Raw genomic sequence first — 14,345 nt, forward strand, 5'->3', positions numbered from 1 at the left:
CCCGTGTCCTTTCCATCCAGTGTACCTGTGTTACGTGTCTGCAAGAGACAGGCATGCACACCTGCATGTATATCACAAGTGCCACTGTGTGCTGTGAAGGGATAAGCCTCGACAAATAACTGCTGGTGTTCTTTGTGGAGGTGCTTCAGAATGCCTCAGCCGTACAAACCAGTTCAATACCCACAAATCCCAGACTTTTAACAAGCTGTTAACTTTTCTTAATGAGGAGCTTTTCATGTTTAGAGGGATTATTTACGCTCTTAAGCCACATTATGTCAGAAATAGCTATGCATGCCATGAAATATAAAAGTTCCACATTCACATCCACTTGCTGCATGAAAAGAGATTACAAAATTATTAATGAATCAAGCTAAAGACTTACGTGAATCAGCAGGCTCCTAATTGGTGAAGGTGTGGACACATGGCCACTAAAAATAACAATTTGGTAGGTAATGAAGAATTCAAAGACAAAGCAAATGATAACGAACCAAGCCTAAATTGTATTAAGTTTAAGGAACACGATGGTTTTGTTAAACGTATTCAACAACCTCAATCAATCAATCTATCAAAATGTATTTATATAGTGAATTTCACAAACGATTGTCACAATACACTTCACAGACAATCTAATTAGGCACCTATTTCCCTCAGTCCTAAATTTGATCAGTTAAAAATTTTTGTTGCCACATTTTATGCAGTTGTTTGCAATATAGCATAATGTACAAATGGGACTTTTATCTTAACATTCATAGCTATTTCTGACATACCTGTAATGTGGCTTAAGAGAGTAAATAATAATCCTTCTAAACATGAAAAGCACCTAATTAAGAAAAATTAGCAGCTTGTTAAAATTTTGGGATTGCAATCATAGTTGGAATGAAGAATGAGTGAGGCCAGCCAAATAAAAAGAAAATCTAATTTATTTGTCATGCATCAAATTAAAAATTAACATGAATAGAAAAAATGGGTGTTCTGATATATACACGTGTATACATGTCTATTCATAGTTCTGAAAAAAACGAAGGGAATATGTCCATTCTGAATAAAAACAGCAAATGTAATTGGGCATCAGCAACTGCCCACATACCGCCCTTTCTTGCAGCACTTGATAACTGACATGACACCCCCACTGATATTTCAAGAACCGCTGAAAATGAAAACAAAAGTACGTGTACTTTGCAACGAAATCTTCTGTTTGGCTCAGGGTGTGCTGCGCAGGTTTAACGATCGTGAAGTGTTTTGGAGGCATTCTGACGAAAATTCAGGGGAATCGTGAGGTGCCGACTGTGAACTCGGTATTTTAAGTCTGCGCTCCTCGTATCTGTGCACACAGACGCACGATACAGTCCACACATTGTGCTCTTACCCCACTCACTACTGTGCTTTTCTTCTGCATGCAATCTCCTGGGTTGGCCAGAGCTCTGAAACTACCCAGAGCGGCCCAGTCTTATTGCCAGAGCGAGCCTAACCTATACCCGTGGTATAAGATCAGCTACGCTCATGTATCATTTCATTTTCACAGAATTATCTTTTGTGAAAGTCTGATGCTGGTAAAAAAACTGGCCATTTTTAGACCTCTAAAGCAAAGGGGCTGGTTAGGTTTTTATGTATTATCACCAATTTCAATATCCTATGTTTTCCTAGTAAAAGTAAAAGGAACCGTGCCTAGAAAGGGTTCATTGCTGAACATTTCCTAAATGGGTTTTCATGCGGAGGTTAACCGGCATGTAACTTCAGGGGTCCCTCGACCCTGGGTGTTTGAGAACCACGGGGTCCGCGGGTTTTTGGCATCGCTCACCGATTAATCGAACAGTTAAAGCGGTCGATCGAACGGTTAACTCATTTCACCGAATTGCTTGGGTCCGAATTGGTTGTAGATTTTAATGGTGAAATGAAAACGGGCCGGCCCAGTGGGTGTCCAGGACCAGTGTCTGAGGAACTTTGGTCTCAGGATCACAGAGGCCTTTCTGCCCCGTATTGTGGGAGACTGAGAGGGCTGGGACACGCCCCCTCCTGTGTCGTACAGTCCAATCACAGCCATCTCCCAACACGTCAGGAGCAAGGTTAACAAAACGAGGTCAGGACGCACTGGGCCTCCCGCCCCGGTGCCAGACCATAGCCGTTCGGCCCCACGTGTTCACGGGACTCGGCTACTTTCGCTTTGTCGGCCCGGCAGGGGCGCGCCGCGGTCCGGCCTGACCTCGAGTCACAGGCAGGAGATAATCAGACTACACCAGAAGATATGAAATAAAACTGCACTACAGATCAACAAGTAACAAGAAACCGCACTTTACAAGAATGACTAAATGAACCCAATTCCAATCCGGGGGCACGGATCTCAATCCTTTCTATGAAATAAGTGTTTAATGAAATAAGTAAAATAATCATAGGGTGAAAAAGCTAATACCAAACAAATGATCAAAACCCCACATCTCATAATTACATAAATATTCAGCCATTGTGTCTGTTAAAAAGCAATCCATGAAATGAATAGAAATTGAAACAATAATGCCAATTTTGTGACAAAGGACTTCACATTACCAAGCATTACCCCCCCCCCAAAAAAAAATGATAAAAAATGTCAGTACAGCTCTGCTACACAGAGCACGGAGTGGAAGTAACTTCCAAATATGGGCCTTTCGCTGAGCTCTCAGTATGGTCTACAGAGAAACACCAGGAACACGGTTCCCTCCCGCGGTTAGCGCTATTCACGCTAGCGGTCCCTTTCCAAACATGGACGAAATGATCTAAAAAAAAACATGGGAATGGAAGATTTGTTCTTAAACATGGAATTGATCCCCTAAATGTTAGGTATAAAAAAACAAAAAAAAAACAAGATGCCCCTAATCTGCAGCTCCAGCACTAGGTGTACAAAAGTATTGACAGCGATTGACGGTTTCTGCTGGTCTGACATTCATTTGTGCGGGTTCTGATGTGCTGCCCCCGACCTGCGTTGCCACGGTAAAAATCTATCGACTCCTCCGCTTGCAATGCGAAAAAGAAGAAAGAGAGAGAGAGAGTGTGTGTGTGTGTGTGAGTGTGAGAGAGTGTGTGTGTGAGTGTGTGCGTGTGCGTGTGTGCGTGTGCGTGTGCGTGTGTGTGTGTGGGTATAAGGGCATGTTCAGAAAATATTAACAGGGCATCCACACACATTTCCCTTCCCCCCCTCTCTCTCCTCCTCTCGGTCACCCTCCCTCCTTCTCCAGTATTCCACCTTTTCCACAGATGACAGAGAAAAAGGGAAGAAGACTGTCCCTTCCCCCATCCTTTCATCAAGCCGTTCCTGAAAAACAAGAAGAAAGAAAAATGATACACCTTTTTGGCAAATCCACAGTGATGTGACCACAGGATTCCATAACATCATTTCCTTTAACCACACCTTCACACTCACCACAGTTACCATGACCAATATCAAAACGTATGACAAGCAGTGCTGGGGAAACTACTCTGAAAACATTGCTGTACAAATTACCAATTACCTCACAATGAAAGTAGTTGAACTACAGCCAAGACTCCAGCTTTCAAAACTACAATTACTTTACAAAACATGCAGTTCAAACTACTTTGTAAAAGAAATTAGCAAAAAAATTATTATCATGTTCCCCAGACATGATGCAATGTGTTAGCAATGCTTTTGCACGCGGGGCGAACCATTATACAGCACAGTGGGGAGAACCGGCAATGTGTGGCAATCGGCAGTTGGCAGTTGGCGACTACAGTGGAGCAGAGTGCTTCTCACCGATCAAGATTAGAGGGAAAAGAGAGAGAGGAGGAAGTATTTGGTCAAAGTGGGTTGGAAAAAATATATTTTAGGACCAAAATGAGAAAATATTTACACCTCAAAATGCAATTAATTTCTACAACCACCACACAAATTTGAAGGAAGTTGAACTACCAGAAAACTGGTGCAAAATGTAATTTGACTACAATTACGAGTGATGTCATTTCCTGTCTTTGCCACTCCTTGAAGTTGAACTACCAGCAAACTGTTGCCAAATGTAATTTGACTACTACTACGAGTGATGTCACTTCCTGTCTTTGCCACTATGTTAAGTGTTGTAGTGAAGGCTTTATATAAGCTTCACAATAGACAGACTTGCACTTGTTTGGGATCTGGACCTGGCATTAGCAGGATGCACGAGGACGGGTGTGCTTGAGAAGTCACATGGGTCTTGTGACTGGGGCATGGGTTGCAGCGCTATGAGTAGGTCTGTTAGGCAATGATAATTTGCAGAAAGCAGAAACACTGCAGACATTCCAGCCGCTAGTGTGACATGGGTAACTGTTATGGAGAGGCGCTGCAGAACAGTTGTGTAAATGCCCCCGCCCTCGTCCGCAGGGCCCTCACCCTCCTCTCCGTTGGTCAGCACCAGTGCCTGGAGAATGTCCGACAGGGAAACGATTCCCTTCACCACTTCCTGCTCGTCCACCACCACCAGCCTGTGCACCTGAGAGAGAGAGAGTGGCAGAGAGAGAAAGAGGCGAGAAAGTGGTAAAAAGAGGCAGCCATAAAAGTAGAGGGAGAGAAATTTGGAGAGGAGAAGGGGGGGGGGAGAGGAAGGAGGGTGAGAAGGAAGGAAGAGAGAAAGATAAAGAGGAAAAATGAGTGGAACACAGAAGAGATGTAAAGAAAAGAGCGAAAGAGCATGTGAGGAGAAATGAAGACAAAAGGGGGGAGGAGACAAAAAAATATATAAGAGTGAGAATGGGCAGCCATTCCCCCACACTGAGCAGCACTCTGTCCCTGTCTCTTTGTTTGAGTACTGGGTTTCATTTGGTCAAACCGTCCTTCAAATGAGTCTGACTGCGTGCGCTTTTGCATACTCGCGCGTTTGCATATGTAAAAATGCCCCGCCCGCCCCGTACTGCCCCGCCCACCTCGGCCTCCACCAGCCGGTTGATGATGGCCTCCAGCGTCTCGTGGCGGTGGCAGGTGAGCACGCCCTCGAAGTACTGCGAGCGGTGCTGCAGGGCCTTGGTCACCGTCACGTCCAGGTTGTTGTAGGTCTTCTCCGCGGCCAGGTTCTGCACGGAGAATTAGGAGGAGCCAGTGACCACACGACCACACGACCACACACACGCACACACTTGTACACACAGGCACACAAACACGCGCACACGCATACACACACGCACACGCACACACTTGTACGCGCAGGCACACAAACGCGCACACACACATACACGCACGCGCTGACACACAGGCACACAATAACGCGCACGCATACACACACGCACTCACATGCACAAGCACACATGCATGCACACACACACACACACAGTGTCCAGTAATATGTGGCTACCCCCCAGAGACAGGAAAGAAACCATCTGCAGAGCTGAACGGTTTCACCAGCCCCTGCTGTGACAGCAGATTACTGACCTCCTGTCGACTGGTCAATAATTAAGCAAACAAGCGAAGCTGCATTTACCCACCACCACAAGCGCACTGCAATGATCTAAGCACTATGAATAGCCTGTGTGTAACAAAAGAGAAAAATCAATGCCCTTTCTCTTCAGGGCTGATGGCTAAAAGCAGAAACAGGATATTGAGCTACAGTGAAAGTGGACTGGACTCCATTAATTCATTTGTACACTTCATATGCTTCCACACTGACAGTGCGATGGAGTTCTGCTACGCTATCTGTTACACGCAGATACACTCATTGCAGGCACAGTGTACACGCATACACATGGATACAAAAGTAGAGATACACTTTCATACACACACGCACCCACACAAACATACACAGAAAAATACACGCATACACGCACACAAACAAACACATACACGTATGCATGCACAAACACACACACACACACACACACACACATAGACAGAGGGAAACACTCACAATGACATCGAACTTGGAGTAAATGTCCACCACGTGCCCTGTGAGGAAGATGAAACTCATCAGGCCACAGGGTTAAAAAATAAACCTCAGTCTGCAGTCTTTAACATCAAAGTTACATTAGCAGGGTTAGCTCCTGTTAACCTATCCTGATGAGTGAGCATGTTTGTGTGTAATCACCCTCACGCGGTACCTGAACACCCTAACCCCCCCCCACCCCCACCCCCCAAACCCCCCCCCCCGTACCATTGTCATCCACCACCGGCAGTGCGGACACCCTCTGGTCCACGAAAATGCCCAGCGCTGTGTAGAGGGGCGTGTCCTTACGCACCATGGCTATCTTGTGGAAGGTGCCGATGCCCAGCTCTTCCAGGGTCTGGCCGAGGAACGCCGGCTTGGCCATCTCCGAGATCTGTTTGAGCCAGAGGAAGTGGGAGGACATCTTATTCCTCCGGTTCAGTCCCCTTAAACACAGTGTTCGGCTCAGAGATCAATCCCCTTACACTGTTTTTTGGTGAGAGTTCAATCCCCTTACACTGTTTTTTTGGTGAGAGTTCAACCCCCTTACACTGTTTTTTGGTGAGAGTTCAACCCCCTTACACTGTTTTCTTGGTGAGAGTTCAACCCCCTTACACTGTTTTTTGGTCAGATATATAATTAAGATAGATATAGATAGATTGATTTTTTTTTAAATACTTAATTAAGTAATCCTTTCAACTAAACATGACAGAAGATTCAAAAACCCGATGACTAAGTACTTCAAGGAATCAACAGAAAGAACAAAGTAAGTAAATAACCATTCTGTTTTACAATTCACATCCCTCACCACCTCATTTGTAATTCTCCCCCAGTTAGTGAATACACAACACCACACAATTTCAAACATCTCCAGTTGCTGCTCCAGATAGATAGACAGATAGACTTGCACTACAGCTCCTTGCATTTTGGAGATAACAGCTCCTTGCATTTTACAAACGACCGTTCGAACACTCACGGTCACGATTATGGCGCAGTCACAACGCAACGACGATTCCGATTGCGTCTGCGAGTCTGACCGGCTCACGCTCTGGCGGAGGCAGGCCAACAGGGTGCCGCGGAGGCGGGGAGACTTACGAAAAGCTTGAGGAACTTGAGGATGCGCTTGTGGGTGAGGATGTAGAGGGTGTTCCCCGTCAGGGGGTCGATGACGGGAAGCCGGTGGATCTTGTTCTTCAGCAGCGAGGAAACGGCATCGTACAGGCTGCGCGACGGGGGGGGGGGGGGGGAGAGAGGAGGGGAGAGACCGTTCACCCCACACATGACGGTACATGCAGACCCACACCACGGCACTCTCCAAACTTCTCCAAATGTATCTTTGGTGCATCGCCGCACCAACAGGCCGTGATACACCAAGCATACCTTCGGGAAGTAGCCTCACTGATCAGTGCAAAATGGCTCCCGTGGTTTTACAGCAGGGACGTTTGCAAAGGAGCAGCGTTAGCAGTGGCATGATAGCGTTCTTTGGGGAACCTCTTTACCTGGCATTGGGGGAGATGCTGACGAGGGGCTTGAAGGAATCCTGGAGGTACACTTCTGGTTGTCGGGGAGAAACGGACAGCAGTTACTGACGGGCACGTCACCAGACTACAGGAAGTGCTTATGCCCCTAACCCTGATACACAGGAGCGATGGAGCAAAAGATACATTTATTCCAGGGGTTAGACCCCTTTTTTAAATGTATGTATACTTTAACTGATATAATGATCCCCATTACTAGTCCCAAACCACAAGGACTAAAAAAGTACCAATAATTTTGCTGCATAATACAAAATTAATTAATATGCGTGAATACACAGATAATGATACATTTGCTTTCATCATCATCATCATCATCATTATCATCTCACCTCTCCACGTCTCAATCTTGTGCTCTTCCAGCTCATATATCTGAACCTGCAAAGACAGGAGGGAACGCAGCGATTGGGATTTAGAGTGACACACGGCAGCCATGTTGATCTTCATCTTCTAAAACGCATGCATGTGCCTTGCCCCAACGCCACAGCCGACTGAAGTGCACATCTTTAGTGAGCAGCACTGCAGTGACATCATCCCCCCACAGAAAGACCCTTTCAAGGACATGAGGTCTGACTGAACTACAACCTGAGGTTGGTTGGTGCACGTGGATAGAGAGCTCTTACCAAAGGGGACTTGTAGTAACGGTGCAGGATGTTGATGAAGTCTGTAATGGTCAGCATACCTGCCATGGAAACCCCAGTTAGAGCATAAGACAACGGGGACGCAGACTGTGACTGTCTGACAGAGTGAGGCGAGCGTCGTCTTACCCACGAAGCACTGCTTCTTGCTGTCCCAGAGTGGTGCTGCTCTCACCCCATTGGAGACCAAAGCAAAAAACGCTTTCTTTACCTAAGAAAATATGACATATTTGTACAGTTAATTCATAAAAAATAATGGTATGATTATTTGCAGAAGCTGTCGTACTAATAGTAATAACTCAGAAAGAGAAGTCATTTATATTGTAGCCTTACAGCAAAAAAAAAAATTTTATTTCACTTTTTACATATTTTAATCACAGCTTCCCTTTCTCTTCAGGCGTTTGACGGTACTGAATTTGATTTTATTCATTTCTGTTCCTGTGCTAGAGGTTAAAGTTAGCGACAGTTATCCTGGCACGGTACGTAGCAGAGTGACACCGATGTTACAGAACCATGTTTTTACCCAGGGGGTCGCAAGTTCAATTCCAAGCGAGGGTATTGCTATTGTACCATTAACACAGCAAACCTCACCAGCCAAGCCAACACAAGTGTGTCGTGTCTACATGGAAAATGTGTAAAAGATCGCCAGCTACAGTATGTTAGATGCCTTGGATAAGAGCGCCTGCTAAACAAATAAATGTCACAATAAATCTTACCTCCAAGGACGTGTCGAACACGACCAGTTTAGAGCTGGTGGGCACCAGGTCGTAACAGCGGTGAGACTTCATAAAACGAGTGTAAACATTGTGCTCAAACTCCACTGCAGGAAATGAGGAACAAGTAAAAAGACAGCACAGATGAGAAGTACAGAAATGCAGCAGCTGACCATCTCACATCTGTAAGGACGTCCTTCTTATCTCATGTCCTCCTCGCCTTCCTCACTTCATCTTTCCCTTTCCTTTCGCCCCTTATCTAAATCCATAAGAAGGTCGCCCACTCTCTCTCTCTCACACATACACATGCACACTCACGTGCACACACACAGAGCTTCATCTACCGACTAATGAAGAAGCCTCCTGAATTTTACATAAAATGATTGAACATACATTGTACACATTTACATATACAGTCGTACCTCAGAAATACAAAGAAACAAAGTGATAACAAAGTGATAAAAATTCAGACAACTTCGTCCACTCCAGGCAATATCTTTCAGAAGCGATACTGAAACCCCCCAGCACATAGTCAATCTAATTTCCATTATATTTTTACCCAGATTAAATTATGAACAATGCTTCACAAAAATTCCAATATGAATGTATATTTTTGTCTTCTTTTATTCACTTACTCATTTACGATTATCTTTCCTTTGCTGCATGCCATCTGTTCCCGTTATCGCACATTTCTATAAAATGTGGCTCTTTGTGACCCGGCATTGTGATTGCGTTACATTTGCAAAATGCAACTTTCTCCTATATACTCATACATCAAATTTTCTGTCACCCTTTCCATTGCTCAAAGCAAGGCATTGTGGGATTTGCAGTCACATGTAGCCAAAATCTTTTCCATAATCACTTCTGCAAACATCAGATACATCATTGCATCCTACACGGAAGGAGGCCAAACAAAGACGGATCATGTTCCCTTCCTTTTTTAATAAACAGATTGAACATTCTTGTCGTGGCAGCCAGTTAGGCCCTTCCTGCTCACTATGGAGACTCCTGTTAGGAATGAAGGATGCAATGCCAAAAAATTAGGCCGCAGGCCTTGTCCATGTCAACAATCAGCCCATACAACTGGTCAGAAAACCGTCAAGCATGGCAGATTTTGTCAACATGCCAGTTAATACAATGCAAAACCCACCCCCGATCCAGGATTGCTTATGGCAAGACTTAATTCTTATCAACAAAAAGCGCTGTACTCCTTGGCACAGTGATGCAAGAGGCTATTTCTCAAATAACTATAATCTATGACCCAGTGTGATGATGACTCGGGCTGTGGCGTCATGTGCCAAAGAACAGAAATATATGCACACACATAATTTCACTTATACAGACTGCAATTGACATAGGTATAAAAGATCAGTACAGTGTGTAGTCAACCCTTCCTACCTTCCGCTAGGGTGTCCTTTTTACCCTCCAAGTCATCAAGAACAGCTGTGACCTGAAACACAGAAAAGCAGTGTACTGAATTTACACATCTGAAACATCTGGACACTCGCATCCATCGTTATTAATTTAATAATATTTTTGACTTGCTATACATGTAACATTTGTGCCTTTTAAAATCAAGTCAATTGCAACTCGATTTAACTATCTTGAATGGGACATTTGATGATGTGGATCAGGGTATACACCTGGGTTGTAATGGATGTAAGGATTGTCTAGCTCGGCCCATCTTATAAGTTAAAATAGTCACATGCCCTCAATACTGGTGTCCCTCAAGGGTCAGTCCTAAGTTACATCATTTTTTAACACTTACACACACGCACCATCCATCAAGTAACTACATAGACCATATGACTTAATTTAAGCAGGGTTCTCAGTTCCAGTCATTCTGGAAACCAGCAGCATTTTCTACTTTTACGCAGCTTAAATTAGGCATAAAAGGGCTGAATCAGTTGCAGTGAAGCATCACTATCTTTGGGTGATTGAGTACCTGCCGAGAACAAAATGGTGGACGCTGTATCCTGCATCCAGGACAAGAGTGGAGTCCACGTTACGGTTTTGTTTTCATGTCAACAACGCCAAGCTCCACTTCGCCTCAACCTGTCTTTACGAGCATTGCGTCACTCTTACCGTTAAGCCACATGGATAGTTAAAGGTACTGGATATCATTCCAGTTCACCCTGTTTCCTAAATGCTGAGGTTATACATCATTTATTTATAAGCCATTAACGCATCACAATCGCACTTGTGTTCTTCCCAACAGCTATGAGCTCACCATTCAACCCAGAACAAAAAATTTAGACTTGAACATGGATTGCAAGCTCAAGCTTAATCATTACATGGGCATTAATCCTTGTGATCTACTGTAAGGAGGTTTCCAATTACTTTCCAAGTTAGTTCCAAAGGTATTGCTCAAAATGGATAAACCAAAGTAACAGGAGTAAAGGAAAGGGTCGTCTCCTGAGTTGTGCTCAGTTAGTCTATGAGGTTGGGGTGCCCTCCTGATTCAAGACATTCCTGACTAAGTCAGCTACAAGGAACACCCACGCTAACTAATCTCATCTCATTATGCCATGTATTACAGCACTACATCCATCACCAAGAAAACAACAGGACCTCTCCAAAAACATCTGAAAACTGCGGGTAATCATGACATCATGACAAAGTTCCCTTAACCAATCAGGTCAATCAGAATGTCAGGCTATACATGCATGTTTATACCCTGGATAGAGATAAGGTATTTAAGACTGGCATTTAACTTCTGCTTATAAACATCTTTAGCATCACAAATAAAATGTTATACAAACGTATTAGGTTTGGAAATCTGAAAGTGGTGGAGAGTCTCTCACTGCGGTATAATTCACTTCATTTTTTAAAACTTTCCTTCTTTGTTCATGTGTGACTCGACCCAATTTGATTCAAATCTCATGACGCGTAGTGCGTACATGTGTATTACATATCCTGTCCAAACTCTTGTTGTAGTCCTACCCCAGGTCAAATTAACTGTTCATACATCTCAACCCGAGACACACACTCTCTCTCAACAACCTGATAAGGAAAGTTGCAGTTTATGAGATTAGTTCCCAACAATGTGACAGGTTCCTTCCAGTTTTAGTCTGAGTCATGCCACAGGAAATTGGTTCAGTTGGTCTGAATCATTATCAGATCCACCTGATCACATGTCAGAAGGAACTGACCGCTGGTTTATTAATTAAGCAATATCCCCATATTTTGGCCAGACGCATCACACAGAATGTTCAACTGGTCACGTTCTTTATACCATAACGTTATGAACCTGATAAGTGATGCTAATCTTTCACAGTTCAGTATCTTCTCTGTGTACTTGCATGCTTTCCTCACATTGTTTATACATCAACTGTGAAAACACTCTTGCATGATAGTCGGGCCTTGAGCATCAAGTTTCGTGAGTCAATTAATCTTAGCGGTCTTCAGTCATTCAACAAATAAGTTTAAGGTTTCTCAAGCACCATCTTGTGATAAACACTTAGGCTAAACATTACCCAGACTCACCAACCATCCCCTATGTTTAAATTTCACAATAAGACAAACCATCCATTTGGGAAATCTACCATCAAACTGACCTATTTAGATCTCAAGACCAACTGAAGGAAATCACACATTTCTCCACTGCTGGGCAGGTCTGATTCAATTTTCTCAATACACTTTGAATTATTTTACACTTTAGACTAGGGGTCGAAGCACTGTAGGTGATATTTACACAAGACTATCAGCTGGAATGCTGCAGGGTTCTGAACAGTTTGCTCTTTGAAGAAATTTGACCATTACTTACCCCACCCCCAGCCCCCAACACACACACACGCCCACACAAGAAAGAAAAGGGTCCACACCACCCCAGACTGCTGACAGAAGTATGTGCCAATTCAACTTTCTAGATGGGGATGAATAATTTCTAGAACATTTGGAAGTTAAACATACTCCACACCGTTAAACGCTGGTGTTGTATGCACTGAAACCTCCACATAATTGTGCATTCAGCGCGGAGTCAAAGGGCACGAGCCAGACTGGGTGAGCCTGAGTTCATCAAACGGCTTCTCTTAAGTCACCCAAAAAGTTTCCACAACGACTGTGAACGTACTCTACGCAGAAACTGCCTGACATTACACCAGACATTTTTAAAAGTAAATGAAAGAGGCAGCGAAGAACCGTGTTGAATGTGGTGGCCTATATAAATATTTTGTTTGGGACACTTATTAAGAATCAACCTTTAAATGCGCGCTGCACGATACCACCGCAGCCATCTACCTAGCCAGTCAGCCAATGTACAGTACGGTTCCTGCTGAGTCAGATAGCTATGGCTATGTACGCCGTAAATTACGATATGAAACAGTTAGCAAGTTGTTACGGTTGGGCGGCATCACGAAACGTCAATGAAATCATGCATTACAGCAGGCTACCTCTGAGTTATAACAAATATTAAATATTTTTAATGTTGGCTTCATGCTAGCCTCCAAACAAGTTAGTTAGTTCTCTGTAACTGTAAGTTGATCTTAATCGAACTCTTCGGATTTCACAATGAAAATGTCCAGGTCCATGTCACACTGACTTTGAATCTATTTGAAGGATTTTCTGTAGTTAGAGCCAGTTAGATAGCTGGCTAGCAAATCAACATTCCTTGAAATGAAGGTACACCATGAGCTGACAATCGAGACATTCTTGAGCAGTCCTTGCTTGTTTAGTCGCCAGTTCACGTAACTAAAACAACGTACAGTTTTCAAGCTTGTGAGCTGGCAATCTAGCAAAGTTTAATCACGCATTATATAGCTGGCTAAGTTACAAGATAAATGAATAGACACATCAACGTGAAACGAATAACCTTTAGAAAACTACTCATTTGGTACCTGAAAATGCTAGATAGCCAGTCAGATGTGCGTTACTGTTTCTAACAAATTACAATTTGCACTGATGTATACAATTACACAAATCCAATCAAGCTATCATAAGTGGAGCTAACATTATCTGTGTGATTTTTTTTATTGGCAAATAGAAGCAGCTACTCACACACTCCATATCCCATTCACCGGATCGCAACTCTGTACGGGCGCCGACTTCGACCTTAAAATGTCAGTATGTTGGACGCTATTGTTCTGCGACTCCTATCCGATACGTCCACTTGCCTAGCTATCGTATGAGGTTATCTTTTTAAATCCTTATTTGACAAGACATTTTCCCCTTGTTTATTTCCGGTGAGAGGAGAGACTGCGCATGTACATTGCATGCCATTTTGTACGGGACTGAAGCAAAGAGCGTGTCCAGAAGGCACTGACGATGTCATGGTGTATAGCGCCACCTGTTGGGCTCCAATAGACAGCAATGAGCGTGAACGTCCGAATACTGTAGCAAATCTACCCAATCGGAAGAGCAGCTTTCTCATATGCAACAGATTGCTTGCTTTTGTGTGCACAAAAACATTGCATCCACATCATTTTGCTGAATCTACGGATATGAAATTCCTTTAAAATGTAGTTGTTACAATTAATAAATCCATTCCTAATTCTTTTTTAAGCACTGATGTTGGCATGAGAACATCCTTATTTTGCCAATGAATAGCTTTTCCTACAGAGGTTCTATTATTCCCACTTGTTGAAGACTGTTTTT

The 14,345-nt window shown here is 43.6% G+C and overlaps 1 protein-coding gene across 1 annotated transcript; it reads right to left on the reverse strand.

The window, feature by feature from the left end:
- Nucleotides 1-902: 902 nt before the first annotated feature.
- prkag1 (protein kinase, AMP-activated, gamma 1 non-catalytic subunit) lies at nt 903-13,983 on the reverse strand. The gene is made up of 13 exons (XM_035388931.1): nt 13,749-13,983; nt 10,152-10,203; nt 8,757-8,860; nt 8,170-8,251; nt 8,026-8,084; nt 7,735-7,780; nt 7,367-7,421; nt 6,963-7,089; nt 6,096-6,261; nt 5,853-5,890; nt 4,879-5,025; nt 4,349-4,448; nt 903-3,283 (listed from the first exon to the last, which is right to left on the reverse strand). The coding sequence occupies exons 1-13, from the start codon at nt 13,755-13,757 to the stop codon at nt 3,273-3,275; spliced, it is 996 nt and encodes a 331-aa protein (XP_035244822.1). The 5' UTR covers nt 13,758-13,983; the 3' UTR covers nt 903-3,272.
- Nucleotides 13,984-14,345: the final 362 nt, after the last annotated feature.

Source organism: Anguilla anguilla, chromosome 13 (assembly GCF_013347855.1).
Source record: "Anguilla anguilla isolate fAngAng1 chromosome 13, fAngAng1.pri, whole genome shotgun sequence".
Lineage (NCBI taxonomy): Eukaryota > Metazoa > Chordata > Actinopteri > Anguilliformes > Anguillidae > Anguilla > Anguilla anguilla.